This window comes from Cheilinus undulatus, linkage group 15, assembly GCF_018320785.1.
Source record: "Cheilinus undulatus linkage group 15, ASM1832078v1, whole genome shotgun sequence".
In the NCBI taxonomy this organism is placed as follows: Eukaryota; Metazoa; Chordata; class Actinopteri; order Labriformes; family Labridae; genus Cheilinus; species Cheilinus undulatus.
Genome location: NC_054879.1, coordinates 46,313,054 through 46,337,949, shown reverse-complemented (window position 1 = coordinate 46,337,949; position 24,896 = coordinate 46,313,054). Strand labels below are relative to the sequence as shown.

General features: G+C 36.5%; 3 protein-coding genes across 3 annotated transcripts in view; all 3 read left to right on the top strand.

Moving 5' to 3' along the window:
* myo10l3 (myosin X, like 3) overlaps positions 1-5,912 on the top strand; it is a 111,269-nt gene extending 105,357 nt beyond the window's left edge. The window contains exons 40-41 of the mRNA XM_041807540.1: positions 2,099-2,290; positions 4,506-5,912. Of these exons, the coding sequence (XP_041663474.1) occupies positions 2,099-2,290; positions 4,506-4,610 (297 nt within the window). The 3' untranslated portion in view covers positions 4,611-5,912. The remainder of the gene's footprint in view (positions 1-2,098; positions 2,291-4,505) is intronic.
* A 3,189-nt stretch (positions 5,913-9,101) lies between these two features.
* pttg1ipb (PTTG1 interacting protein b) lies at positions 9,102-15,386 on the top strand. Its single transcript, XM_041807386.1, has 7 exons — positions 9,102-9,294; positions 9,507-9,562; positions 9,661-9,769; positions 12,244-12,346; positions 12,685-12,750; positions 14,328-14,374; positions 14,672-15,386. Exons 1-7 carry the CDS (start codon positions 9,192-9,194, stop codon positions 14,713-14,715), a joined length of 528 nt encoding a protein of 175 aa, XP_041663320.1. The 5' UTR covers positions 9,102-9,191; the 3' UTR covers positions 14,716-15,386.
* A 2,426-nt stretch (positions 15,387-17,812) lies between these two features.
* sumo3b (small ubiquitin like modifier 3b) lies at positions 17,813-24,505 on the top strand. The gene is made up of 4 exons (XM_041806269.1): positions 17,813-17,967; positions 18,739-18,867; positions 18,967-19,038; positions 23,847-24,505. Exons 1-4 carry the CDS (start codon positions 17,947-17,949, stop codon positions 23,910-23,912), a joined length of 288 nt encoding a protein of 95 aa, XP_041662203.1. The 5' UTR covers positions 17,813-17,946; the 3' UTR covers positions 23,913-24,505.
* The last annotated feature ends 391 nt before the right edge of the window (positions 24,506-24,896 follow it).

Sequence of the window (24,896 nt, the reverse complement as noted above, 5' to 3'; positions counted from 1 at the left end):
GTAACAGATTAACAGATGGAAAAATGAAGAGAATGCGTTCATTATTGAGTTGACATTTATTGGGAAAAAACTGAAAAAAATGTTTGAGAACATAGAGTTGTTATGGAAGAGGAGAAATTGATACACATATTTTTTTTACTTGTAAGAAAAAATCAGAATTCTGACTTTGATCTCAGAATTCTGTCTTTGTTTTTCTCTCTAACTAAAAAAAAATTGTGTCCCCCTTTTTTTTTTCTTTTTTAACCAGTGGTGCTAATTCTCTTTCATAAGTTTTATATTTCTACGGATAAAAACAAAAATCCGAATTTCACCATGGAAATGTTGGAAATTTAAAACAAAAACTCTAAATTGAAAGTCTTAAATTTTGACAGTAAAAAATAAAAGAATCAAGTTTTTAAAAACTATTATTTTACAACAGTATATACAGTGCTTAACAGATTTATTAGACCACCTGTCATATTTGTCTCAAAGACCATCCAGCACCATGAAGTGCTTTAATGCGGACTCTTTCAATTTCAGTTAGCTCTCCACGTTTTACCATTTTGAACAGGAATGAGGAATTTCAAACTGAATTCACCCAAATTTGAGCCGGCTCACTGGGCTTCTCTGAGAAGTCAGAAATGAATCAAGCATAACATTCAAGCACTAAAACTCATTTTTCTGTTCAGGAATGCAAGTAAATAACTATAATTTGACATGTTAATCAAGAAATAATAATGTGCTTTACTATTTTTTCAGTTTTTTTGTAAATCAGTAAATTTGAAAATTCATGGATAACAATAATAATTTTTTTCAGTTTTTTTGTAAATCAGTAAATTTGAAAATTCATGGATAACAATAATAATTCTATTTTAGCATTAAAAATATCATTTGGGTTAAAGAGCTTCTACATATTGGTGTATTAACCATTGCAGAAACATCAAAAATGATTTTGGTAATTACCAATGATGTTAATTAAGGGCAGCTGTGGCATAAACCTTACTTTGGTTAGGGTTAGGGTGGTCTAATAAATTTGTTAAGCACTGTAGATAGATAGATAGATAGATAGATAGATAGATAGATAGAAAAACAAATAAAAATGTTTGAGAACATAGAGTTGTTTTTTACTTGTCAGAACAAAAATCAGAATTCTGACCTTTTTTTCTTCCAAGTTAAAAAAAATTGTGTGTCTTTTTATTTACCATTGGCCCTAATCCTCTTCTGTATATTGTATATTTCTACGAACAAAAAAAACCCTGAATTCCAGCATTTAAAATGGTGGAAATTTAAAAGAAAAAATCTAAATTTAAAGTGTTAAATTTTGACACTTAAACTAAAAATTTAAAGTTTTTAAAATTGTTATTTTACAACAGTATGAACTAAAAATTCAACAAGAAGCTAAACTGAAATCAGTGGTTGGATTTTTTACTTTATTATCTGAAAAAAATCAAAGTTTTGGGACTTTTATAGTAACATTTTATTTTTTTCACATAAATTAACTTTTAATCTTGAGATTTTTTTCCTTGAAGATGAACATAATCTCTTCTTTTTTTCTAAAGTGGCCCTAATACGCTGTCTTGACAATAGATAATTTATACATAGATCTTTTGTCAGGGATAAAGTGTACGGAGGCCAACCGTGTTTGGATTTTGTATATTAGAACAATTAAAATTGATGTCTATTTTTTCCAAGTGGGTCTTTGGGGGCTCAGCTCTTCTTAGATATGAGTGAGGGGACCCTAAGGAAAAAAAGATTGAGACCCACCATCAACTCCTCAAGAAGAACTGTGACCCAAAGTCTAGAGATTTTTGGGTCAGATATATTTAATAAAAAGTGGCAGAGCTTGGGCCTAAGACAGGACAGAAGATGTAACAAAACCAGGAAGCAGGACAAAAAATGCACATTGCAAAGGTCTTTTGGTTAGAGAACTGTAAGTTTTCTTAGGGTTTTACCAATGAAACAATTAAAATCAATGCCAGTTTTTGACTGCAGTGTGTCACGTTTTTGTGTGAGTCTTGGGATGGGGCTGTCTCATCTTTTCCTGGGTACAAGTAGGGAAAAATGTTGGGAACTCCTGCACTGAATGATGCTCATACAGCTCCTGTTTGTGTTTTTACAGTGCAGGGAAGGAGGCTTCCCTCATGATCTGTGGTTGAGTGTGAGCGCTGAAAATGTGTCCGTCTACAAGAGAGGAGAGCCAAAGCCTCTGGACACGTTCCCGTACGAACACATCATTTTCTTTGGCGCTCCGCAGCCGTGCACCTTCAAGATCACTGTGGATGAGAGAGAAATGTTCTTTGAAACACCACAGGTACATAAACATTAAACATATTTGATAGTGTCATGAAGTAAGAGGATGGAGGTTGATCTCTTTTATTTCCTAACTGGCCCCGGCTGTGCAAAAGATGGTTAACAGATAAACATGACCTGGATTTGATTATCTGCTTTATTCTACTAAGGATCCCATAACCCAGCTCACTTTTATCCCAGCTATTTGAAAGAGAGGCTGGATAGGATCCCTCTGATCCAGATACAGACTTTAAAGACCCTGTAAAGTGAAAATAAATCTGTAAATAGCTTAGCTGTATGACAGGTCACTGTGTTGTGAACCTCCAGGTCAAGTTTTAGTCAGATAAAACATCCATAAGTTTTTAAATTAAGCTTCAAAATGATGAAAATGAGGCGGTAAAATCTGCTCCAGGCTGATGTGGGCGTGTCTGTTGAATGAGCTGAAGCCACGCCCACTCTGGCGGAAGCTTCAATATGAATAGAGGAAAGCACTCAATCCATTAGCCCCGCCCCCTGACCTTACATTGACCTCATGATCAGAGCACAGCTGCCTGGCTCTGTGCCAGAGAAGAGACAAAGTCTGTTTTCTGTCTCAAATCTCTGTTCTGATGCTTTCAATGATCCATAGACCACTGAGGCTGATAGATTTGGTAAATTTACCTCACAGTGAAGAAAAAAACAGCATTTAACTGACTGTTAACTTTCAATAAAGGCAGTGACATCAGCTAACAACAGACTGGACTGAGATGAACTGCTCTGTGATTTTAGATTGTAGCGTTAGGGGGGCGGGGTTATACCCCACTGTGGGCTGGTGACATCACCAGCTCACATATTAGCCCCACCCACATTAAACCCAGCCAGGAAAGAGGAGAATAACTTTCTAATGGTCTAAATCCAGAATTCAGTCACATGTAGATCTCAGTGTTTTCACATGTTTACAGCAACCAGATTCAAACGTATCTAGAGTGTTAAGAAAAAAATTGGATTTCACTTTACAGGGTCTTTAAAGCAGGGGTTCTCAACGTTGGGGTCGGAACCCCATTTGGGGTCGCGAGACACTGAGAGGGGGTCTCCAGATGCCTTAAAAAACTAAGGACATTTTTTAATTACACTGTTGCCACTTTTCACCAATTTTGCCTAATTGCAACCAATTTTTATCACCTTTTCACCACCAATTTTGCCACATTAACATATTTTTGCAACTTAAAACCCATTTTTTTGTCAATTTTAAACCCTTTCCACCACTTTCTTCTGCCTATTTTTGCCACTTCTAAACCAATTCTTGCAACTCTCTGACTATTGTTGGCTCTGTTACCACATTAATGCCACTATTAACCCCTTTTACCACTTTTAAAACCACGTTTTTGCCAGTTTTTGACCTTTTCTGCCTTTTTTGCCAGTTTATATCAATTTTAATCCCATTTCACCAATATCCACCTATTTTTGCCACTTAAATGGCATTTAAGCCACTTTTCAATCCCCTTTTACCACTTGATATGCCCATTTTTGCCATTTTTTGTTTATTTTTTGCCACTTTTATCTTATTTTTGGCATTTATAATCCATTTCTGCTACTTTTAAAATCTTATTTCACCACCTTTTTACACCATTTTTTGCCATTATTAACCAATTTTAGCTATTTTTAACGTATTTTAATTCTGTTTTTAATGTGCATGGCTGCATTTAACCACCTTCAGGTACAGTGGGGGTCCCCAGTCACTGGCACCTTTATTTTGGGGGTCGCGGGCTGAAAAGGTTGAGAAGCCCTGCTTTAAAGTATTGCAGTGCTAAAAAGAGGACTTAGTTGGCCCACGGGGGGCGACTAAAACACCACAAACTAGCTCACAGCTGCTTTGAATTGCATATTTGATGTTTGATTATGATTTATATTTTTGGTGAACAGTATTCTTGCAAAAAATAAAAATGCGTTGACTTTAAAAACGCTGCTAACTTTCTTGTAGAAATGTTTTGTTTGACTCTTTTTATAATTTTCTTGTTTCCCCCTGTAACCCAGTCTAAACACAGAACTCTGTGCTCAGGATTTTTCCTTTTTTTCAAAGTAATTCTTATCTAACTCACAAGTGTTGAAGATCATAACCTGGAGTTTTTATTCCAAGATTAAATTACCCGATCTTATCTTAGTTTGCTGTCCTTCGTGTCTCTTTTGTTTCTGCACTTGTATTTCTTTGTGGAAAAATTGTGCACGTCTAAAAGTTTGCTTCATGTCATCATTGGCAGGTTGGAGAGATCACAAAGATCATGAAAGCCTACATCAACATGATTGTGAAGAAACGCTGCAGTGTGAAGTCTGTGTCTAGTTACGGAGCTAGCTGGATCAGGTGATGGGCGCTACAGCACTCATGATGAACTCAACTACGGTCCACAGGGACAAAAATAAGAAACAAGCATGTGGACGTGTGGACTTCTTACAGCGAAGTGGGAACTCTGATGCATCTGAAACCATTTAAAGCTTTTAAAGTGTCCCTTCCCTTCAACAATGTTTGCATTAGTTACACTGGTCATGTCTCATAACTTACTTGAAATGTGCTTCAGGTATCTTCTATGCTTTTTTATTTTTAATATCAGGAAAAACATTTTACATGTCTCGATTCAAAAAGACACCCACATCTGAAAAAGAGCTTTTGAACTTCCCACACTGAAAGCCATTGCTTTTGTTGAAGATGGATCCAAAATATATGCTTTAATTTTTTCACCCCCCCATTGTAATGAATGTTCTCCTGATTGGAGATTCCCTCAGGTTAATAATAACTGTCACAGGGAGATTGTCTCTCGAATCTTGCCTTATTCAAATGTTTATTTTCGCTCCTCTGGACTAACACACTCCAGTGCAGATGCTGCCTTTCACGTGTTGAATACACACTTTGTCGGGACTTGCAGCTTCTGCTGGTGCCATTCATCTGGTGCGCTCTTATTAAAAAGAGAAACACCTGCCTCTTAGAAGTCAAATAAATGCAAACAAAGATGTTAATAACCACTGCATTAGTGAAACATCCTAGAACACGTACGTTATGTAGAGCTGTTAGTGTGCTAACTTTGTTTGATTGTTTTTGTAACCGATGATCGAGGATGTGTTAGTAGAAACGAGCAGGATATGTTTGTCTGAAGATTGTGTTACTGTGAAGTGACGACCATGTGAGGGCGGGGTATTTATTTATTGAAGCAGACTGAGATGAACAGCCTGCTGGAAGTGTATTGATGCTGTTTTCTGAGTGTTTTTCCTCATTTGTGCAGAAATTTAAATCCGCTGTTTATAAGTTACTGTTCTCTTTATTTTATGCCCTGCTTTTTCAACATACAGTGTGTCGAGCCCAACACCAAAACTTGCCAATTCCCTTTACAATATCGCTCTTGTCAGTGTAAATATCCAGGAAAGGACTCAACACCAGTCACCTGATAGTATAGTTCATGACATAATGATCTTAGCGTTTACCTCACATCGCATCACTGTCTTCCATTGCTTTTCAATCAGACTCACTAAGGCAACCTGGTCAGCTGCCGGCGGCCACACCAGAGACTGACGTTGCCATGACGATGACTGTATTTCTGAAACTTCTGATTGTTTTGTCAAAGAAAAATCAGACAATGTTTTATAACAAAATTTAAAGATGCTTTAATAAATTATTGTATTTCAAACTCTATTTTCGGATGGTTTGTTCTCCGTTTTTATCACTGAGGTTAAAGTGAGTGCATCTGTGTTCACTGTAGATCTAAATGTCTCCATCAGCCAAACATAGAAGTACCCTGTAAAGTGAAAATAAATCTGTATTTAGGTTTGTTGTATGGCAGGTCACTGTGTTATGAACCCCCAGGTTAAATTTCAGTCAGATATAACATCTCCAAGTTTTTAAATTTAGCTTCAAAATCATGAAAAATGAGCCAGTGAATTCTGCTCAAGGATGGTGTGGGCGTGTCTGGTGAATGAGCTGAAGCCACGCCCACTCAGGAGAAAAACGATCCTCAACAATAGAAAATAAACAACAATGAAGGACTGTTTGAAAATAAAAGGTATCATATCTAAAGGCCCAAACATACTCGCACGGAACGTACGTGGGAAGGACTCCGCGGAGTTCCGCAAGGCCCATGCACGCAAAGCTCAAATTTTACAACCGTGTGGACTCTGCTCTGCGTACTGGTGTCACACAAAACACTGCTAGGCATGTATTTTTCACATCACATGATTTCATGGAAATTTCACAGGAAACTACTACACGGCAGCGCGCTCGACTATGGAAGCTCTGATGACTGCGGATGTTCCGTGCGGACTCCGCTCCACTCACAGTACGCTCGAGTATGTTCGGGCCTTAAGTTTTACAACTTACTGGTGTCTAGTTCAGCTGAGAGTTCAGACTGTTAAATCAAATACCTGGAAAGAGGATGTGCAATCTGGAATCTCTGATGAAGACTGGAAAGAAGTTAGTGCTAATGCCCACATAGGTCTATAAATACATGTTTAAAACTGTTACAATATAAATGGTTAATGCCGACTTATGTGACATCAGCTGATTTAAATAAATACAACAAAAATGTACCAGAAATCTGTATTAAATGCATGGAAAGTAGAGGAACATTATTTCACTGTATTTGGCAATGTATAAAATTTAAAATGTTCTGTGAAGAGGTTAGATTTACAATGGAGACGATCATTTGAAAAACAATCATTCTTCATCCAAAGCGCTTTCTGTTGGGGTTTTATTGGGAGAAACACAAATAGAGGACAAACTAGAAAAGCGCTCAGAGAGCGCAGATCTCCACCATTAGCCCTACCTCCCAATGGAGAAGAATCCTTTAAAGATATTCCTGGATCCGTCCCCATGTGCCCCCCACCACGGCATTCGTCAATTGCTCCTTTCTTGCCTGGTGGGGTGGGAACACAGTGAGGTAAAGCATTGACTTCACTAAGTGTGGATTGGCACAGAGAAAGCATTTCCTGCTGGTGCCAACAGATGTACTGACAGTCTCACCCATGGTTTCATGGGACGGTTGGAAGTCATGGCAGAGAGTGAATATTCCTCTATTCCGCCCAGCATTGTGAGTATTCTTGTTACAATCCACTGTCTTTCTCTCTGTTATGCTCCGACTCGTTTCCTCGACCGGGCGTGGGTCTTTCAAACTCTATAAACTCCAAAACTTTCAATAGAAACACACCCAAAAAATGCCACTGGGATTGATGTTACTCATGTCCGCCATATCCTGGTGTCAAGTGGTAACAGCGCAGACCTCCACCATCAGCCCTATCTCCCAATAAAACAGGATCCTTTAAAAAAATTCCTGGATCCAGACTCTGTGAAGATTTCTTACTTAAAAGTTCTCTACTTATGCAACAAGATCATGAAATCTCTTCCTCTGTGAAAACATTACAAAGACAGTACTTTCAGTCCTTTAAAATCCATTTTCAGACTAGGGCTGAAGCATTTGTAAAAATAAAGTAATTGCGATTGTTTTCTTATCACTACGCCAGAGATGTGAATGCCACTGTTCCAGAGTAAAGGCTGCATGTCATAAACAGAGCTGTAAAGTCAATTCAAAACATCTGTCCACTCTTAAACTGCCATCTTCTGGAGGCACAGACTAATTTCATCCTCTGAGCTGCAGGGTAAATGTGGAAGCAGGAAGGGGGTCGTTGCTGGCGTCTTTAAAAATGATTAAAACAAGAGCCACCGCACACAGACCAATCCTAGACATGGGCTACAAATGTGACATTCCTGGTGTCAATCCACCCCTGAACTAGAGACAACGTCAGAAACGTCTTACCTGGGCTGTGGAGAAAAAGAACTGGACTGTTGTGGTCTCAGTGGTCCAGAGTCCTCTTTTCAGATGAAAGTACATTCTGCGTGTCGTTTGGAAATCAAGGTCCCAGAGTCTGGAGGAAGAGGGGAGAGGCATAGAATCCACGTTGCTTGAAGTCCAGTGTGAAGTTTCCACAGTCAGTGATGGTTTGGGCTGCCATGGCATCTGCTGGTGTTTTTCCACTGTGTTTATGAAGTCCACAGTCAACGCAGCCATCTACCAGGACATTTAGAGACCTTCATGCTTCCTTCTGCTGACAAGCTTTATGGAGATGCTGATATCATTTTCCAGCAGGACTTGGCACCTGCCCAGACTGCCAAAGGTACCAAAAGCTGGTTCAATGACCATGGTGTTACCGGATCTATGACGGAGTATTGTTCTGATTCTGATAATAATTTGATGCTGATGTGCCAGAAGATGAGGTATTTCCTTATTTGTGAGACCGATAGCTTCACAAGATGCTCAACATTGCTCATTTAAACGGAGGCGGCGCCCCAGCAGACTTTCTTTCTTGTAATATTTTACTCTCGTAATATTACGACTTTTGTCTCGTAATATTATGAATTTATTCTCGTAATGTCTAAAAAAAATTTTTTTTTTTTTCTCTTGGTGTGGCCCTAATATTCCGTCGTAGTTCATAGACTCTTTGCCTCAGTTTTGTTTTGCATGCATGTTTGTGACCCACTGATAACTGTTCAGAGACCCACTTTGAGTCCCAACCCACCAGTTGAGAAACATCCCCTCGTGTAGTTTTTTTTACAGCCTGTTAGAAATAGTCAGGATCCTTATGTAGTGATCTTTCCTTATCTTGCCATATAGTACGCTTAAAAAACGAAGATATGTGTAAAACTCTGCATCCATACTTTACATGAAGAGCTTAATGAAGAAGTATAGTTGTAAATTTGTTGTAACGTGTCTAACAGCTTTAATACGCCACCCTTTCAATCGTGTGTGCAGACAGATGTGTCACTCTGCAGCTGTTCACTGACACCACCGTCAGGAGTTGATGACGTCAGACCTCGTTAACTGGAGGTCCTCCTTTCAGCCCTTCTCTCTCCACAGCCGTTACTTTCTCCTTCTTCTTCGCTGTTTTCGGTGGTGTTCTGTCGTTTCACCATGTCAGGGGCTAACAGAGGTTTAGTGTTTATCTGTGGACTCGTTTTCTACTCTGCTATATTAGCTACAGAGGCGCAAACATCTACTCCTTCTCCAGCTGAAAGTGAGTGTTTGTGTTTTTAATGCTTTTGTGCTTTGTTCAAGTCTAGAGTCAGGTCAGGAGGCTGTCACATGACGAGCAGCTACACGGGGTTTCTTATCGCAGGAGCAAAGTAAATCATCTTGATATAGAGATTTATTGTAGCCTCCAGCAAGCAAAGTTAACTTAAGTTGTGAGGCTAGTGTGTAAATCACTGTTGCTTATCTCTTTTTCAGTTCCCTGTGCCCTGAGATCCAACACAAGTTGTGATGAATGCCTGAAGAATGTGACAGTAAGTGAAATAAAACCGCCTTTTGTTTGTGATGCATGACTATAAATGCTAAAGTTCAGACTATAGGCCCAGTGTTGTTGTGCTGCCTTGTGTTTCAGTGTTTGTGGTGCTCACCAACCAAACAATGCATTGACTACCCCGTGAGGAACGTCCTGCCCCCCAGCAGTGTGTGTCCACTGAGTGATGCACGATGGGGGGTATGTTGGGGTAAGTCTGAAACAAGGCCTTCTTAAAGTTTTACAAAATTCCCTCTACACTATGAAGGAAAACTTCTGACTTGACATTTTCCCTTTCGTGTTGAAAAGCCATTATTAAATACTGCGTCAACATTAATCAACAGAAATAGTCAAAGAAAACATGATTTAAAAAAAAAGCCTCTCTTGATATACATTCATTGTGTGGAGTGTATTTGTTCTGTCATTAACAGTATTTGTAATCACTTTATATAAAAATAAATTACTGTAGCTGGAAGTTAAATGAAAATAAAATGTAAAAAATGGCATAGACAACAGTTTGTTGTGTAGCAAGAGCAGAAGTACAGTACTCGTGTTTTGGACCTCATATAACTAGTGTCTTAGACCTCACATAACCAGTGTCTTAGACCTCACATAACCAGTGTCTTAGACCTCACATAACCAGTGTCTTAGACCTCATATATCCAGTGTCTTAGACCTCATATATCCAGTGTCTTAGACCTCATATATCCAGTGTCTTAGACCTCATATATCCAGTGTCTTAGACCTCACATAACCAGTGTCTTAGACCTCATATAACCAGTGTCTTAGACCTCATATATCCAGTGTCTTAGACCTCATATAACCAGTGTCTTAGACCTCATATATCCAGTGTCTTAGACCTCACATAACCAGTGTCTTAGACCTCATATAACCAGTGTCTTAGACCTCATATAACCAGTCTCTCAGACCTCATATAACCAGTGTCTTAGACCTCATATATCCAGTGTCTTAGACCTCATATAACCAGTGTCTCAGACCTCATATAACCAGTGTCTCAGACCTCATATATCCAGTGTCTTAGACCTCATATATCCAGTGTCTTAGACCTCATATAACCAGTGTCTTAGACCTTATATAACCAGTGTCTTAGACCTCATATAACCAGTGTCTTAGACCTCATATATCCAGTGTCTCAGACCTCTTATAACCAGTGTCTCAGACCTCATATAACCAGTGTCTCAGACCTCATATAACCAGTGTCTTAGACCTCATATAACCAGTGTCTGAGACCTAATGTATCCAGTGTCTCAGACCTCATATATCCAGTGTCTCAGACCTCTTATAACCAGTGTCTGAGACCTTATATATCCAGTGTCTCAGTCCACATATATATGGTCTTAGATCTCATATATCCAGTGTCTTAGTCCACATATATATGGTCTTAGATCTCATATATCCAGTGTCTTAGTCCACATATATATGGTCTTAGATCTCATATATCCAGTGTCTCAGTCCACATATATATGGTCTTAGATCTCATATATCCAGTGTCTCAGACCTCATATAACCAGTGTCTTAGTCCACATATATATGGTCTTAGATCTCATATATCCAGTGTCTCAGTCCACATATATATGGTCTTAGATCTCATATATCCAGTGTCTCAGTCCACATATATATGGTCTTAGATCTCATATATCCAGTGTCTTAGTCCACATATATATGGTCTTAGATCTCATATATCCAGTGTCTCAGTCCACATATATATGGTCTTAGATCTCATATATCCAGTGTCTCAGACCTCATATAACCAGTGTCTTAGTCCACATATATATGGTCTTAGATCTCATATATCCAGTGTCTCAGTCCACATATATATGGTCTTAGATCTCATATATCCAGTGTCTCAGACCTCATATAACCAGTGTCTCAGTCCACATATATATGGTCTTAGATCTCATATATCCAGTGTCTTAGTCCACATATATATGGTCTTAGATCTCATATATCCAGTGTCTCAGTCCACATATATATGGTCTTAGATCTCATATATCCAGTGTCTCAGTCCACATATATATGGTCTTAGATCTCATATATCCAGTGTCTCAGACCTCATATAACCAGTGTCTTAGTCCACATATATATGGTCTTAGATCTCATATATCCAGTGTCTCAGACCTCATATAACCAGTGTCTTAGTCCACATATATATGGTCTTAGATCTCATATATCCAGTGTCTCAGACCTCATATAACCAGTGTCTTAGTCCACATATATATGGTCTTAGATCTCATATATCCAGTGTCTCAGACCTCATATAACCAGTGTCTTAAATCTTTTACAATCAGTGACAAATTTTCTCACAAGAACTTAAATCTTAGGCAACCAGTTCCCCCTTATATTGCCTCTTATTAGGGGTGACTTGCTGATTTTCTCCTATAAACAAGTAATTGTACTCTTAAAATGAATATTTACAGATTTTATTAAGTATGACCAAGTGTTAAGTTTCAGATGGTCCATTTACACAAAAAGCAAGAGCAGGGAATCTGATAATAAAATGGCAATAAGTAAAAAATAAATGCAATAAAGTAATACTATCATTGCTCTGTTTATGTACCTTTTGTCTGTTAAACATTATCGTTTCTCTTGTAAACATCTTTATCATGATGATGTCCATATTTTAATCATATATATTTATTGTGTGTGTCTGCCTTTGATTTGCAGTAAACTTCCAGATTTTGATCATCACCATGTCAGTGCTGGCCGGTATCATTATCATCGCCATTTTTGTTTGCATCATCTGCTGCTGCAAGTGTGAGAGGGTCGGGTAAGCATCGCCACATGGAGCTCTAACTGTGAAATCTGGTTCAACATGGAGGACAGAGGAGCACAATGGGCTGTTTTTCTGCAGGGCTCGGCTGATACCGCCATCTCCAAAGCCTGTCTGACTTTGTAACTGTTGTTAACTCTCTAAATAGCTTTGCTTTTTTTGTGAGGACATGCTGCAGCCTATAAATGAGTACATTTGTTAATGATTGTTGGGTTATTTTTTGGTCTGATTAACTGTCACAGTTGTAGCAAAGCCTAAATGCTGATTTTCCTGTATTGCAACAAAAACATCACCATGATAAATATCTTGTCTGGTTACATATTCTCATTTTACAGAAACAAGAGAGAAGATGCCAAGGTGGAGCGGCAGAATCGTGCAAGAAAGGCCCGACAGAAAGAGAGGTCAGTGGCATGGACAGATGGAGAGTACTGAGTCTTATGACTCTGTCAATCCAAAATGAACAGTGAACAAAATTAGAAGGCATTTAGCCTACACTTTTCACTGATATGGACCTGGTATGAAGTTGGCACAAACAAAATCTTTGAAAAAAATCAAACCATTATGTATTTTATTTAGAAATCAGAGAAATAAATACATTTTAAGTTGCATTTTAACACAACATTTATGGCACTGATCATCAACTGGCGGGCCGGGGGCCACATCCGGCCCCCCAAAGCTTCCCGTCCAGCCCCCGAAAGATCATTAAATTCAGAAAAGGAGGAAAGAAGATCTTAAGAGTATCGTTTTGCTTTAAATGTCTGGAACTGTCAAATCCATCCCAATCAACATTGAAATAGTTTTAGAATGATTAACCATTTTATCTGTTTCTACAGAAATTTACTGTCAAAATTAGTCGATATTTAAAAAATGGTTAAGGTTGGCAGAAGTGTTGCAAAAATTGGCAGAAAAAAAGTTGTGAAAAAAGGTTCAAATGTGTGAAAAAATGGTAAGGGAGGAAAAAGGGGCAAAAATTAGTTACAAATGACAAAAAAATAGGGGTTAAAAAGTGGCAAAAATGGAAGAAAAGTGGCAAAAATTGATAATAGAGTGGCATAAGGGGGATAAAACATACAGAAAAAGTGGTTTAAAGGGGGTTAAAATCTTAAAAAATTGGGTTAATGAAGCAAAAAGGGGCAAAAAGTATCAACAATGGGTTAAAAGTGGGAAAAAATGGTTTTAAAGTTGCAAAAATTGTTGAAAAAATGTAATAAAAGGGGTTAAAAGTGGCAAAAATAGAAGAAAAGTGGGAAAATTGGATAAAAGAGTGGCACAAAGGGGATAAAACATGCAGGAAACGTGGTTTAAAAGGGATTAAAATCCAAAATCCAAAATTGGGTTAAAGAGGCAAAAACTACCAAAAAGGGGTTAATAGTGTCAAAATGGGTTAATATTGGTGCTGAATGACAATTAGGGAGGGCCCAATCTCTGGGATTTTCAGGGGTCTGGCCAATCCTGTTGTTAAGCCTGTCTCCTTGTGGCCTGCTGCATTATAGATAACAGGGATAGATCTCACTGATAATGACTAAAAATGTCCTGTAGTTTCAAGGAAAATACAAAAACTACTGCAATAATATTTCGATCAGACCAAAATGTGAATTCAATTTTTCTGTATTTGAAAATCCGGCCCCCCCAGAGTTTCTGTTGAGACTAAATCTGGCCCTTGTGCAAATGTTCTTGATGACCCCTGATTTATGGCCATCATTGTGCATTTTAATGAACATTTTTGTCTTTTTCCTTTTTTGTTTTGAGACTTGTTATGAATGCTTAGGGCTGGACAATTTGTGCAAGATATTTTTATTTACTCATTCATAACTTTAGTTTGTATTGCTTTATTTTAAACCGGTAGTTGACATGTTATGATAGGATTTTTTGCATATTTTCATCAGATCTTAACATCAGCTCACTTGTACTAAGGATACAAACACACTACCGGTGTTCTCTGTTGTCTAACAGTCTGTCTTTGCTTTCTGCCTAACAGGAGAACAGAAATGCAGCTGAGGCACGATGAAATCAGACACAAATACGGTGAGACACATTTTTGATTGTGTGCTTTGAGTAATTTAAACAATAAAAAATGCAGTTTGTTGACATAAAAGCGATTGAAACAGGGGAAAAGACACAATTCAATTAAAATGTCAACAGTGAGAGAAGAGAGTGCTTTGTTTTGACTGAGTGGTGCCATCTAATGGATAAATACTGTATAGCATCAAGCTTGCACAAATGTACTATTTTTTAAACATTTTTTAACACTAAGGATTTTTGGAAGGCAGGGAAATGAAATTGTCTCTAATTTCAAACGCTCTCTGCTGTTTTTCTTTACAGGTCTGGCAAAGGAAAACCCATACTCCCGTATGGACGATCATTAAGAAGAATCCTGGAGATGGTTCCTTTAAAAAATAAACGGCTTTAGATTTTCTGACTTCTGCCAGTAATAGTGGGATCCATGTGTAGCATGTGACAAACTGTGATTATCTGATTTCAGAGCCAATGTTTGTGAAAGAAGTAAACCAAAATAGCCAAGAAACACTCCGTCTGCAAGATGTTTACCCAATTACTGCACCTAATGTTTATGTGTTTACATGCAAAAGCTCCGCATTACGCTATATTACTCTGTAGTGTAATTGTAAATGATTTATGGAAACCTTTTTCAGTGAACTTCTATTTTTATAGAAGGGCTTTTATTTATAATACTACAAAATGTGGTGTTGTGATTCTTACAACTTGCGGGCAGATCAGTGCTTGTGGTGCTTTACCTTTAAGTAGCATTGTAATTGTGTAATAATATGCTGTTTGTGTCTAAAATGTTTTTCTAAATTTGCTTTTCATATCGTGCCACATTCTGAAGGTTATTTGTTAAATTATCTGCTGATAAATATCAGAATCTGATTTTTTTCTTTTTGTGTATGACGGACATATTTTAACCAAACTAAGTTTGCTGCTGATGTTAAAAATAATACTGATTTTTTTTTCAGATAAATGTGTCTTTTTTTGAAAAGATTGTTTTATAAGCAATTGCAAAATATACAAATAAAATTCACTGATGGCATATACAGTTTTAGCATGTTAAAAAAAATTTAAAAAATACATTAAATAAGATAAAATTAACAATAAATAAATAAAAATAAAGAAAGTTAAACATATGGATAATAACAAATGGATAATAATATGAATATTAAGCATTTAATGAATTAAATTTAAGTCTTTAAAGCCTGAATACACAAATTATAGCCAAAAATTATTATTTTTTTGGACCTGAAATGTTTATTTCACTTTCAACTCAAATCCCCACCAAAATCAAAATTTTGGTCAAATTTAACATAAATATTTTTTGTATCTCATTTGATACATTAGGTGTTTTTGGTAACTGATAATCCACTTTAGGGCATTTTTATAATTTATCAGATTGTATTCAGAATTTTTTTTTTTTTTTTTAGTAATTTATTGATCATATTGATTAGATAGAGGTAACATAAAAGCATCTATCAAATATGATACAACAGGCTTTAAGGGGTTAATTACAAAAAGGAACTGAAATACATAAAACATACACAGACATGATGATACGTTAATAAAAAGAATGTACACAATTACAAAATTATACAAGTGCACTTATGAAAGGTAAACCAGTTTTAAGTTCATTAAATAGTTGAAGATGACACACCTAGAACAAAATAGTAAACATATATAGATAAAATTAAACGGACACAAGACAAATATGTCATCTAAACTGATGTCTTTTGCAATCAGTGTTGAGTGTCAGTGGTCCCTTTAGAAAAAAATAAAAATTCTAGCTTAAATGTGTCATTTTAATTCTATTTGACCTATTTTCCTGTCCACTCAAATGTTAAATAAAAATTAAAAATATGGGGTCTTTCATAAAACACTAAGCTGATTTTACTTTTTTTTTTTTTTTCAAATTGAAAAGGACAAAAATATATTCAGCACTAAGAAAAGAGTTGCATAATTGGAACAAAAAATCCCAGCTGGAAATTGAGTTAATCCAGGGGTGTCAAACTCAATCACAGCAGAGACTGGATTCTGGATTCAGGACTACCCTGAGGGCCTAACGGTCACCTTTTTAACCATAAACTGTCAACCTTGTTTCGCAGGTAATAAAATACATGTATAAAAAAAACCTTAGCACTGATGATAAATGATTTTGACATTTAAAAAGTTAAAAAGAGAAGTTTAAAAGCTCACAATCTGAGAAAAGTAAATGTATTTGTTCTAAAAGGTCAAAACAGGAAATTGAAAAATAAGGTTTCAAATATATTTAAAAAAAAAATCAAAATCATGAGTTTAAAAGGTCAAAATTCAAAATAAAATTTGTAATCATGAAATTAAAAGTCAAAATATGATTCAAAAATTTTAAATTGTGAGTCTGAAAGGTCAAACTATGGGATTATGAAGTCAAAGTTTGGAGTTGAAAATATGAGATAAAATACAAAATTGTTTAAAAAAGTCAAAATATCATTTAAAAATTAGTATTATGAATCTTAAAGCTCAAAATAGTATATGAGAAGTCAAAATTATGAGTTGAAATGGTCAAAGTATGAAATAGAAAGTCAAAATTCTAAGTTTGAGTCCTAATTGTGAGATGCACAATTGAAAATGTGAAACTAAAACACAAATTTATTTTATTTCCCACATTTCTGACTTCTTATCTAAATATTTTTACTCCTTATTTTTTCAGATTTTGTGACTTAACAAGGATATCTTAAGTCATCAGGATAAGTTCACATTTTGTACTTGAGGAAATCTGCAGACCTCAGACTGATGGGCCAGTTAGAACAGAAACATCAGATCATCTTGCGGGCCGGATTTAACTGTTCCACGGGCCGGATTTGGCCCCCGGGCCATGAGTTTGACACCTGTGAGTTAATCCGTGGGTTGCCCTCATAGTTGTACCTGACCTGCTTCCAGTGTCTTAGTCAGTATTTGACAAATGCAGCAACTCATTCTAAACACATTTTATTAATATTAATGAGCTGTAGTTTCTAAGAATATCTGTTCAGTTGCTGGTACCTTGAATAATTTTGCAAGAGAGAAAAATAGAATCATAAAGATTTTAAACTGCTGAGTAGACCCATGACATCTGAAATTAAACTATAAGAAGGGAGGTATTTGGGGGGATTTTACAATGCTTATTTGGCCACAGTCCTTTTTAGTTTGAATCAGATTTTATCACATAAATGAGGCATCTTTATTGTTCTGTTGCTGTCTTTGCCAGGTAAATAATGGCTTGGATTAATCGTACAGTCACATTTCTTGTACATATATTTCTGTCTGTAGTCGTTATTTTCCGTCTAGGTTTATTTAATATTGTCGTCTGCCTCCCGGCCTGTAGTAAAGGGCTGATTTGCATTAGGCCGCTAATGTGTATGTGCCTCTCGGACACGCGCAAATTAGCTTGCGCGTTCACATATCCGCGGCCCCGAGAAAATGTGGAACACGTGACCGCTTTGGTCGAATTACATTTTAAATTTAAGTGCGCGCGCCTCTTGGTGCAAACGAAAGAGCCGGAGGAGCAGATAACCCGCTTCAGAGTTAACGGTTTGTCTCCACGTTAAAATAAAATCCCCGGGGAAAACAGCACAATGTCTGAGGAGAAGCCAAAGGTCAGTACTGCGGTTTATTTCGAAGGAACTCGTCGGTAGCATTTGCCGTAAGCGGCCGGTAATGTCAATTGCAAGTTAACGTTAGCACACGCTGCTAAGCTAGCCCCGCTTCCAGGCTACAGATACCGCATTTGAGCGGGTCGACGGAGAAAACAAAGGTGGATAAATTTGCGGATATTTTGGCTTTAGGCGCAGAGTTTTGTGTCAACAGTGCCCCGCTAACATCAGCATCCACCATTTTTACTTAAAGCTTTGCCGTAAAGTTGACCTGTGTGCCATCGACGGTGGCAGACGCTGCCAGGGAAATGAATGATTTGTGTTTTTTTTCCTCTTTTCATTTGCGCCATTGTGGCTTTCTGCGCCAGTTTGAACACGGGCTAGCATGCTATGCTAACCAAGGAAAGAGCCCTAAGAAGTAGCTCCCGTTGGTGTATGTGTGTGAGAAGAGTGTGTTGATGGTGAAAATCAGGCTCGTAGAACAGGATGATCATGTAAACAAAGCTGACATGCCGCTCCGTTAGCTTTTGTTGTAGATTTGAATGTGTCTGTATCCCGGTGTTCACATCAATCTCAGATCAGATCTGCTCTGTCTGGGGTTGCTGGTGATAAAGGCAGATGTTTAACAGGAAGGCTTCCTGCCCTTTATATTAATATTAAATAAATGCATCTCCATTAGATTCCCATTCTCCTGTTTTCCTCGTAAAATGTTTATGATGGTACCAGTCAGGCATCGCTTGTGTTCCTCATCCTCTCATCCTTCTTCTGTTGCAGGAAGGAGTGAAGACGGAGAATGACCACATTAATCTGAAGGTAGCTGGTCAGGATGGGTCAGTAGTACAGTTCAAAATCAAAAGGCATACTCCTCTAAGCAAACTCATGAAGGCATACTGCGAAAGACAGGTAAGTTCTTTGAAAAATCCTCCACATATGCATACATGGATGCTGTACAGTGTATGGCTGATGGCTAACATCTCTTAACGGTATTTCTGTTTTTTAAAGGGATTGTCGATTCGTCAGATAAGGTTTAGGTTTGATGGACAGCCGATAAATGAAACAGACACACCTGCACAGGTAAGTACTGAAAGCACACTGATATAACAATAGAAATTATTAGTATTTAAAACTTGTTAGAGCTATTCACATTATTTCATTTGATAATTTTACTTTTAGTTATATGTTTGGGGAGAACTTAAGGATTATATCTGATACCACTAATGTTATCGTATAGAGCAGTGGTTTTCAAACTTTTTGTCGCCCAACACACCTAAGGTTAAGCCAAAGTCTCAAGGCACACCATATTCATATCATTACAAAACAGACTTTTTAAATAATTTAACAGTCAAGGTGGCCCATAAGGGGGGATAAAGGGAGAGGTTTCTGGGGCCCAGACACAAGGTGCCTGAAAGGTGGCAAAAAATTGGTTAAAGAGATGATAAAACATGGCAAAATTGGGTAAAAAGTGGCAAGACAAAGTCAAAAATGGTAAACATTTGGCAGACTGGGCCCAAAAATGGGTTAATAGTGGCAAAACATGTTGAAAGTGTCAAAAAGGTGACAAAAATGGGTTACAAGTGGCCAAGAGGGTTAAATGTTGTAAAAAGGTGATAAAAATGGTTTAAAAGTGATTAAGAAATGGGCAAAATTAGGCAAAAAAAGTGGCCAGACAAAGTCAAAGTGAGTGAAAATTAGCAAAAAGATGGCAAAAATGGGTTAAAAGTGACAAAAAGGTGACAAAATAGGTTACAAGTGGCAAAAAAGGGTTAAAGTTGCTAAAACGTGGCAAAAAATTATGAAAAAATTGGCAAAAAAAAAAAATCCAAATAATAGCTAAGGTAGGCAAAAATGGTCAAAAAGGTAGAAAAAATGGGTTAAATATGGCAAAAAGTAGCAAAAACTGGGTCAAATGTATTTTTAAAAAGCTGCAAAATTGTAAAAAAAAGCAGCAAAAATGGTGTAAGTTGACAAAATTAGTTGCAAAATGGGTAGAAAATTTGGTTAACGTGGTTAAAATTAGCATGAATAGTGATCATTTTAACACCGATTTCAACTCAATAATAGCTCGCCAAATGAGGTAACTGTTGGCGAGGATGCTAGCACCAAAGCTACTGATCAACACACATACTCATCAATAAATCACAGCTGGGGAGGGTCCATTCTCTGGGGTTTTTCAGGGGTCCAGCCAGATTCCCCAGGCACACCTAGACTTGTCTCGGGGCACACACCATTTGAGAACCACTGGTGTAGAATATTTAAGTATTGATTGGGGCTTTTTTTTTTATAAATTTGGTAGTTTGGCACAAGATGACGTCTATATTATGGGCAGGTAGGATAGGATGGGCGGGCACCAGGTAAGCTGAATGTTTTTTTTACCAGGAAGGCATGAGTTGGGAGCACCTTTGTAAATAAACGCCTATAAAGCGATATTTTTTACATGGACATTGAAATTTTTGATCCTATGTAAGATCCACTATCCCTGGGCCACAGTGGTCGGTTTGATTTAGAGTTAAGAGTTCTGTTTGGTAATTGATAAGAACAAATGGCCGCTACAGACGTTATCGGGTTAATTTTATTTATTGTCACTGAAATGGGCAACCTAGGGTCAACTCCAGGCTGCAGCCTCTTTCCTCTCTTCTCCTCCCCAACGGTGGATTCTATCTTCCAATCTGAATAAAAGCATCAACACCCAATAATATATTTTGGATAAAAATCAGTCAAGTGTATAGTGCTTTATCATGTCATTTCCAGACCTGTGTTATCAGGGAATGCCATTAAACCCTGATGTCTTGTTAGTCAAATGCAGCTTGCAAGGTTATTATAGTTAACTAAAACTAACTCAGACTGAAAGGTAAAAAATCATTTTAGTAAACTGAAACTGAATAGAGCTTTATGAGAAACATGAAAACTAACTAAAACTAAATTCTGTGCTTACAAAACGAACTAAAATGAAATAAAATAGAGACAAAATCTCCTTAGTTTTGGTCTTTAACACTCAGGCCCAGAGAGAGTAAACTGGCCTGATTTGATTGCAGAAGATTTCACTCAGTGGTAAACTTTTAGGTCTTCAGTCGTATACAAACATAAAAATTGAATTAAAAAAAATGAAAAGTGAAGAGCCCTTTAAGGTCTGGTCCTCGACAGGAGTCTCATATTGCTAAAAAGCTAACACTAAAACTAAGAAAAACTAAACAAAAATCTAAAGCAAAAGGTAAAAACAAAAAAAATAAAAAAATAAAAACAAATGAAAAAAAAACCCCAAAACTATTATAACCTTGGCGGCTTGTATATTTTTTTTCCTTACTAAGTTTGCTGCTGCTGTTAAAAAATAATACTGATTTTGTTTCAGATAAATATCATTTTTTTTCACTTATGGCATATACAGTTTTAACATCATCAAAAAACATAAATAAGATAAATACATTAAATAAGATAAAATTAACAATAGATAAATAAAAATAAAGAAAGGTAAACATGTGGATAATAACAAATAGATAACGATATGAATATTAAGCTTTAAATGAATTAAATTTAAGCCTTTAAAGCCTGAATACTCAAATTACAGCCAGAAAATTCTCATTTTTTCAAACTGAAATGTTTATTTCACTTTCTACTGAAATGAAAAAATAAAAATTTCCATAAAATTGAACATATATATTTTTTGTATCTAATTTGAAACATTAGGTGTTTATGGTAACTCATCATCCACTTGAGGGCATTTTTATAATTTATCAGATTGTATTCAGAATTTCTTTTAGTAATTTATTGGTCATATTGATTAGATAGAGGTAACATAAAAGTATGTATCAAATATGATACAACAGGCTTTAAGGGGTTAATCACAAAAAGGAACTGAAGTACATAAAACATACACAGACATGATGATACATTAATAAAAATAACGTACTGTAGCTGCCCTCGGCATCAGTAACACAGCGCTAGAGTTCGACTGGTGTCAATCTTGTTTTTATTGCACACTGTGAAACTAAAAACATACAAAGGCATCGTCATTGTTACAAAGTTTAAAATGATCAAATGAACAGTGTCTGTAAATCACAATTTGCATTCCTTTTAAATGTGACAACAAGGTATGAATGGTCATTAAAAACATGGAAACAATTACTCCGCTTCACCTGCCAAGGGTGCAAATTTGGACCGGCGACAGGTATGCCTCTGTTTATCCACTGTTCATGATCAAATACACAATACAATCAAAACGCGCATATGACAACAAAATTACACCCTATTAAAAAATTATTTGTTGCTCCACACCTTCTGAAAACTAACCGCATGCACACAATGAACTCCTGGCTGCAAGTCAAAGTTGGCGTGTGACGCCACTTAACCACGGAACATGAATATACAACAAAAAAGGCCGGTGGCGCCTTACATACACAATTAAAAAATTATACAAGTGCACTTATAAAAGATAAATCAATTTTAATAGTACAATACAACAGTTGAAGATGACACACCTAGAACAAAAATCGTAAAAATATATAGATAAAATTAATCTGTAACAGATTAACATGTTTGTCCACACAATAATCCTCGCTGCTGACTAGAATGACGTTCTCAATTGACCAAGGAGAGATTTTATAGTTTTGTTTGGGGATAATTTAATCAAACAAGGTATAAACTGTTACTTACTGAGCACATTTTGGACAAATCTGATTGAGCTGTTCTGGTTATTATGCTACGCTAAGCTGATTGGCAATCAGCCCTCGCTGGATTTTCAGCTTAGAACAAGGATAGTTTAATCTTTTATATATAGACGAGAATGCAAATTTATGTTTTTACCCAGAATGCTGAGCTATTTTTGCTTTGATCTGTAACACAGTTTATTGGGTCTAAAATTGATCTTATCCTGCACTTGTATGGACGACATTAGGGATGCACGATATTATCGGCCAGATATTAGCAAAAAAGCCAAATATCAGTATCGGCAGATATCAAAATTTTTGCTGATATTTACATCTGATATTCTGGCCGTGCATATCAGCGTATATCAACGGTAAAATTTGGCCATATATACTAATAAATTAGTGGAGATTTCAGCTGAGACAACAGACCTATGTAAGTTGAGATCTTTTTCTTAATTCATTCTCATTCTTTAATCTTTAACCCCTTAAAGCTGGCTGTACTATATTTGATACATACATTTATGATAACTCTATATAATCAATATGATCATAAATTTATGAAATTAAACTTCTGAATATAATCTGATGAATGGTAAAATTGCCCTCAATTGTATTAAACACATAATTTAGATTTTTAGATTTCAGTAGAAAGTGAAATAAACATTTCATTTCCAAAAAATTAGGAATTTCAGGCTATCATTTTTGTTTTCAGGCTTTAATTGGTTAAAGTGTGTTTTAAGGGAAAAAAAGTTTGTTTATTTTTCATCCTTAAACCTAAAACTGTGTTAAAAAGATGGAGTTTTTCATCGGTATGGCTTGAAGGAATCTTTATATATCGGCAAAAATCCAATATCGTGCATCCCTAGATGCTGTCATTTTTATAAATACATCAAACAAAATAAGTCTAGTCTTCCATATAGGTCTGCACATGTACTGAGTGGTCTTATAAGCTCTGATGCAAATTTATATATATATACATTTTTTTAATCTGGGGCAGTCACTTCCATGTCTTTCTAAAAATGTCAGTTGTTTTGGTGCCGTCCCCTGTATGATACAGTATGCTATAAGGTTTAAAGAGATGAGCTCAAAGCATTTCTTTAAAAGTATGCTTAGTTTATTAAATGTTCCAGTACCAAAGTGTTCTGGTTTTGATGTGTAGCTCCTCTATGATGGGGGAATATGTTGCATTTTTTTTTTTTAAAGTGTTTTTGTGGATTTCTAATTTGTCTGTTGTTATTTCAGCTGGAGATGGAGGACGAGGACACTATTGATGTATTTCAACAACAGACAGGAGGAGCCTGTTCCTAAACGGGATGTGGACTCTACTCTTGGAAGAACCTCCACATTATTATTTTCATGGTGTATTTGTTGACTTCTGTTTTTACCTTTTTCTTTCTTCCTCTCACTGTGCTTGGCTAAACGTCAGGCTGTTCACAACACGAAAGAAGGTAGAGGTTTCTCATTTGGAGCCAAAGCCGAACTTTGAGATGCAGGGTTATGATTCTTATTATTTTTAACATGTTTGATTCACAGAAACTCAACGGATAATTTGAAACAGTCTAAGGCAGGGACAGTCTCAGATCAGAAATGGCTCCTGATGAAGAAGAACCTCTCTCTGTCTTTGGATGTTGAGATGACCTCCTGCATGTCTCATAAACCATAAGCTGAACAACATGCCAAAACTTTCTTTTCTTTTTTCACACTGTTGTAAACATTCAACTTCAGGTTACTCTCAACTGTTTTTAATTCATGTCCTTGTTAAGATTTCTATGTGGGGAAAACTGCTGGACGGCAGACTGTGTTTCCACTTCATTGATGAGATGGATGACATATTTCTCATGTAACAAAATTTTAGTAGTCTTTTTTTTTTTTCTAAGAAATATTAAAGATAATTTGATGTATCCATGCCCGACTTTTTGCAAACATTTGCTTAGAAAAAAAATGTGTGCTTATGCCGAGAAAGCTCCATATGGACGGTTTACCTCAATAGTGTCACACTCAAATCCGATTTGATGGAATGGTAAATAAAGTACAGCATTGTTTCTGGACCAAAAAGCTACAAGAGTAGTGTTTTTTCATCAGTGGGTTTGAATAATCAAAGGAATAAATGAAGATTTCTGCTACTAAAGCAGTGGTCCTGGTTATTACAAAGCTAGAGAGCATGTGTACTCCTTTTTCTCAACCTTTTCACCACCTTAAGATCAGTATCACCCATTTTATATATGAGTGCATCTTCTTTCATCCTTTATATCGTATATAATTAACTTGTAGCTGTGCTGCTGATTATGACAC